Source organism: Tupaia chinensis, unplaced genomic scaffold, assembly GCF_000334495.1.
Source record: "Tupaia chinensis unplaced genomic scaffold, TupChi_1.0 Scaffold000362_1, whole genome shotgun sequence".
NCBI lineage: Eukaryota > Metazoa > Chordata > Mammalia > Scandentia > Tupaiidae > Tupaia > Tupaia belangeri.
Window position 1 is genome coordinate 8,991,282 of NW_006159859.1, and position 5,680 is coordinate 8,996,961.

At 40.7% G+C, this 5,680-nt stretch overlaps 1 protein-coding gene across 8 annotated transcripts in view; it reads left to right on the forward strand.

The window, feature by feature from the left end:
- LARP1B (La ribonucleoprotein 1B) overlaps positions 1–5,680 on the forward strand; it is an 84,627-nt gene that overhangs the window by 36,292 nt on the left and 42,655 nt on the right. For all 8 annotated transcript variants that reach the window (XR_003550161.1, XM_006153147.3, XM_027773690.1 and 5 more), the window contains one exon: positions 5,291–5,656. Coding sequence is in view for 7 of the 8 variants with exons in the window: in XM_006153147.3 (XP_006153209.1) it covers positions 5,291–5,656 (366 nt within the window). In the remaining variant the exon portion in view is untranslated. The remainder of the gene's footprint in view (positions 1–5,290; positions 5,657–5,680) is intronic.

Below are 5,680 nucleotides of genomic sequence, written 5' to 3' on the forward strand. Positions count from 1 at the left end.
GCACACATGCGTCCAGCATGAGTTTCAAGCCTCTGGGTCCAGGATGCAAACCGCAGTTGACCACATGGGAGTCTAGCACCTTAACCACTATGCTATCTGCTGACCCCTCAAAGATAACTTTTTAATTAGCAATTGTGGTTAATCACAGCATACTCAAAATATTTTAAAGCTTTTCCCCATTTAAATGATGCCTTTTTTTTTTTTTAAGTTTGTTGGAGGAACATGTGTTCACTGCAGAAAGAGAGAAGGAAAGTGAGAAAACACCCCCTTAGGAGATGGTCATGCCTTAATCCCATGTCCTTCATTTTTCCTTCTGGGATTTTAGACATGCACACACATGTGCCCAGTATGTTTTCTAAGCTGCCCAGTCTGGAACTGAACAGCTGTCAGCCATGCCGGATCCAGTCACCCCAACCTGTGCACCACTGGCTGGCCTTCAGGATTCATTTAAAAAACCTAAAGTGCCCATCATTTGTAATGTCTGCAATTCATCATGGAACCCCTCGATAGTAGGGAGGTGGTACAGATGCCCTTGTACTAAATTTTATTCATCCTGAGATTTCCATTGTTTCTTCCACATTTAAAACCTCTATTTCAGTATTTCTTTTTCAGTAGTATGCAAAATAATGATTCATCTTAAACTTGATAGCATCATTGATAAAGCTTTTAGAATGATAAATATTGGAGAAAGATTGTGCTGTAGAAGGTCCACACGTTGCTGATGGAATCTTGTTTGAAAAGTGTAACTAGAGCTGTAAAGAGTGCAGGACCTTTCCGTTCGATGGCTGAAGAATGTCAGGACCTTGAGTAAAAGAGCTGATGCTATAGAGTGAGGACCCAGCCTGGATGAAACATGTAGGCTCTGGGGACCTAGATAATTCAGAGCTATATGTCAAAGTGGGTTAGTTATTGGGACCAGCAGTTAGCGTAATGGCTATGTCGTTGAACTCCCATGTAGCCGACCGTGGTTCGAGTCCCGGACCCGGTGGCTTAAACTCACGCCGGGCATGTGTGCATGCGTGCCCAAGATCCCGAGAGGAGAATGGAGGAGAAGGGATTGCAGCGTGGCCATCCCCCCCGGGGGGTGATTTCTCACTTTCTATCTCTCTCTCTGTCTCTGTCATTCTGGCGAGCACACGTGCCCTGTAGCAAAAACCTCTCAAAAAAAAAAAAAAGTGGGTTAGTTATTGGCAACATTGTCAGTGTACTTCTTAAAAAATCTTTTTCACATATTCTAACGCGGGCATAGAAATCTTGGTTGGATGTCCTTTGTGGGTGTATTTTGCTGAAAAATGTGTATGTGCGCTCCAGAGAGCAAGCGAGAGAGATTGGCAAAGTGAGAAATCATTGTCCCAGAGCGGGATGGCCATGCTGCAGTCCCTTCTCCATTCTCTTGAGATTTTGGATGTGCATGCACACACACCAGGTGTGGCTTTCAAGCCGCTGGTTTAGAGACTCAAACCGCACAGTTGGCCATTTGGGATCCAGCTGCCCCAACCATCCCACCACTGGTTGGCCCTGGGTGTCGTTTTTATGTAGAATTCTGAAAGGATTTTTCTGTTGTCTCTTGGTTTTAGTTTTTTGTGAAGTTAAGTTCATTTAGATTCTTCGTGTGATACTTTTTTCCTAGAGGATTTTAAGATGAATCCTTTATCCTCACTCTTCAAATTTCAGGATCATATGCCTTGGCATGGTGTGTTTTTATTTATTGTGGTGAATATTCATGTGCTTTACTTGGGGGGAAACTAATGCTTGTTTCTTTTTCACTTTTGGATAATCCTTTTCATATGGCGTTGAATGTCCTTGATTGATTATCTAACTACTGTTTTTCAGTTGGGGATTTAAAAAGGTTCTGTTCTGGGACCAACAGATGGCGTGGTGGTTAAGGTGCTGGACACTCCCATATGGCTGGGAATGGTTCAAGTCCCGGACCTGGCGGCTTCCTCTCTCCCTTTCCCTATCTCTTTCTCTGTGTCTCTCTCTGGTCAAATTAAAATGAATGAATGAATAAATAAAATTAAATAAATAATAATTGTGTTTTTTTAAAAAAGGTTCTGTTCTGATACTTTCATTGTTTCCATCAATTTTGTTTGTTGTTCTTTCTCTTCTATAATGTTGGTTTTCCCTTAAGATTTGGTGATTTTTGGTTGATTGTTTATATTAGTATTAGTAATTTTTTTCTTTGAGAGGTTTTTGCTATGGGCCACATGCGCTTGTTAGAAAGAGAGAGACAGAAAGTGAGAAATCACCCCTCTGGGGGGATGGCCACATCACAATCTCTTCTCCATTCGCCTCTCGGGATCTTGGGCATGCATGCACATGCAACTGCCATAAGTTTAAGCTGCTGGGTCCAGGAGTCGAACTGTGGTTGACTACATGGGAATCCAGCAACGTAGCCATTATGCCATCTGCTGGTCCCTATATTAGTATTAGTAATCTGATATGGGGTTTTTGTGTGTGTATTTGTCATGTGGCCTTGTCAGTCTCCTCATCCAGAGGCCCATTTTGCTGAACGCGAGATGAATGCATGTTCTTGGTACGTGCACAGGTTCTATAGACTTAGACTTGACCTAGGCAGAGAAAATGTGTCCTGGCTCTGGATCTGCACAATTGTAAATATATGAGAGGCAAAGTCTTTCAATGTAGTTCATTTATGGGTAAAATTACTCTCTCATCAGCTTTTGTCTCAGAGATTGAGAATAACAACGCCAGGATATTTTCAGCCTCTATCCAGCCCCAGGACCTAAAACATAAGCTTCCTCTTCACAGGTCTTTTTCTTTTCTTTTTTTTTTTTTAGAGAGAGAAATTTTTGCTATGGGATGCGTGTACTCCCCAAAGAGTCAGAAAGCAAGAAATGGGGGATGGCCATGCTGCAATCCCTTCTTAATTCTAGTGGGATTTTGGCACACACACAAATGCACTCGGCATGAGTTTTAAGCCACCAGGTCTGGGACTCGAACTGTGGTCCACTATGTGGTAGTCCAGTGACATAACCATTATGCCATCTGCTGGTCCGTCATCGTTTTATTTATTATAATTTTTTTTTTTTTAATTTGCTATAGAGTACCTGTGCCTCACCAGAGAGAGACAGGGTGGAGGGTGCCTAAAAGCAAGCCACCAGGTTTGGGACTCAAACCGTGGTTGGCTCTGTGGGAGTCTAGTGCCCTAACTACCATGCCACCTGCCAGCCCACTTTTCTCAGGTCTTTTACTTGGTTTAAAAAGAAATTTTGGACTCTTAGTTTCTTGTTCTCAGATAAAAAGATGAAGTTGGCAGTTCTAGCATGTCTTTCCTGTGCTTTGTTTTCCAAATACCTTTTTGGGCTGCTATCCTGCAGTGCATCCCTCTTCTTTGTCCCTGCCATCTAATGGCTTTCTAGGACCCTAGTGGGACCACTCACTTCTGACTACTTGTAGTCTTCCTTTGTGTTGGTTGCAGATTGCTGTTTCCTGTTCTCTGGCTTATTATCCATATGTTCTCATTTACTTTCTGCTTTCCAGGAAGTTTTTGATCTTCTGATAAAGTATTGCTGTGAATTCAGTCTTTTTTTTTTTCCTTCTTTTTGGGGGAAAGGTTTTTGCTATAGGGCGCGTGTACTCGCCAGAAAGACAGAGAGAGACATAGAGATAGGAAGCGAGAAATCACCCCCCGGGGGCGGGGAGCAATCTCCTCTTGGGATCTTGGGCACGCATGCACACGTGCCCAGCGTGAGTTTAAGCCACCGGGTCCAGGACTCGAACTGAGGTCGACTACGTGGGAGTCCAGCAACATAGCCATTACGCTAACTGCTGGTCCCTGAATTCAGCCTTTTCATTACTGTGTTATATCATTGATACAAATAAATATGCAAAGTTAAGTCATCCTTCATTCTCAAATCTCTTCTCCCAAAATCGTAAAATAAATTTATATTTGAAAGAGGAATTTAAGTGTAAAAAGTGAAAGGTTCTGTCTAGAGTTTACAATTGTTAGCACTTCTGTGTTTATTCTTTCACTTTTTTCATATACCGTGAAAGTGAAAAACAAGGTATATAGTTTTTAAAAATGTATTCAGTATGTAAACTATGTGTATTCACTGGCCAGCTGATAGGATGGTCATTAAGGCAATTGGATCCAACACAGCTGACCACATGGTTCAAGTCTCAGACCTGGCAGCCTGAAAAACACACTGGGCATGTGTGTATGCATGTGCACAAAAATCCCAAAACGAGGGTAAGATAGAGGAGAGGGGATTACTGTGTGACCATCCTCCATGGGGAATGCTCTATCACCTTCTCTCTCTGTCTTCCTTCAGCAAGCATAGGTGCCTTCTAGCAAATTAGGGAAAAAATAGTTTAAGTAATATGTATATAAATAAAGTATTTTATAACTTGCTTTTTTTGTAGTAAAAATATCATGGGTAGCCAGTCTTCCATTTATTAAAATGTTAGCCTTGCTCCATGACGGCAAACTTGTTAAATTTATTGCTGCATGTCCCTTCCTAGAGCTCGGATCACAGGAGGCATCTAGACAATTACTGACTGAAGGAATGATACAGCTCTAAATCAGTACGAATTCTGAAAGGGAAGAATTGTTTTGTTCTAGTCATTGGGGAGTTAGCATGAGCTGCAGGATAAAGAGGTCAGAGGATGGCATGCAAAGGTGACAGCAAGGTGAAATCTGTTCCCTTGTGCTGACAAATTTAGAGTAGGTTAGATGTTAGAGGATCTAGGATCTGAAAATTTGGACTTGTTACATAAGCCAGTAACTATTTTAAGATCTACAGGAGGGGTGTATATTTTAAAATTTGGTGGAATTTGACATGAACACTGGGTCAAGTAGAATGGGGATGAAGATGGGGCCAAGGGATTAGCTCAGTGGTGTGATGTGAGGTATAAAAGGTTCAGACTTGGGAAGATCATTGATTCTGAAAGTCAGTAAACTTTGGTTCTAGTCCTGATTCTGAAATCGTAGGCAAATAATTTTACCTCTATAAACTTTTATTTTCTTATTAGTGAAATGAGTCAGTGAGATTGGAATGGATGATGTAAGGACCCTTCCAATTCTAAGGGAGTTTTTAATATAATCCTTTTTTAATTCAACTTTGTGTTTTGCTTTGGTCTTTAAGTTGATCTTTAGCAATTACTTTATGGGACTACAATAATACTGCTTAATTTTTTGTCTGTTTGATTGCCTGCTAAACTTGTCATGGGCTTACAAGCCTGATATTATTTACTTGTAACACTGTTATATGGCATTTATTTAAAAAGTGATAGAAAAGTTTTTATATAAAATACCAATTTGTTCCTTCAGAAATCATTGTCTCCACCTGAAGAAGCGGCAAATCAACTATGTCCTCCAGAAGAACAAGAACAAGAAGAACTTGATTTTTTATTTGATGAAGAGATGGAACAAATAGAAGGTCGAAAAAACACTTTTACTGATTGGTCTGATAATGATTCAGATTATGAAATTGATGACCAGGATTTAAACAAGATTTTGATTGTAACTCAGACACCACCTTATATGAGAAAACATCCTGGAGGAGATCGAACAGGCAACCACATGTCTCGGGCAAAAATTACATCTGAACTTGCTAAAGTTATCAATGATGGCTTATATTATTATGAACAGGATCTATGGATGGAAGAAGATGAAAATAAACACACAGCCATAAAGGTAACTGTTCCTAGCCGACATCTT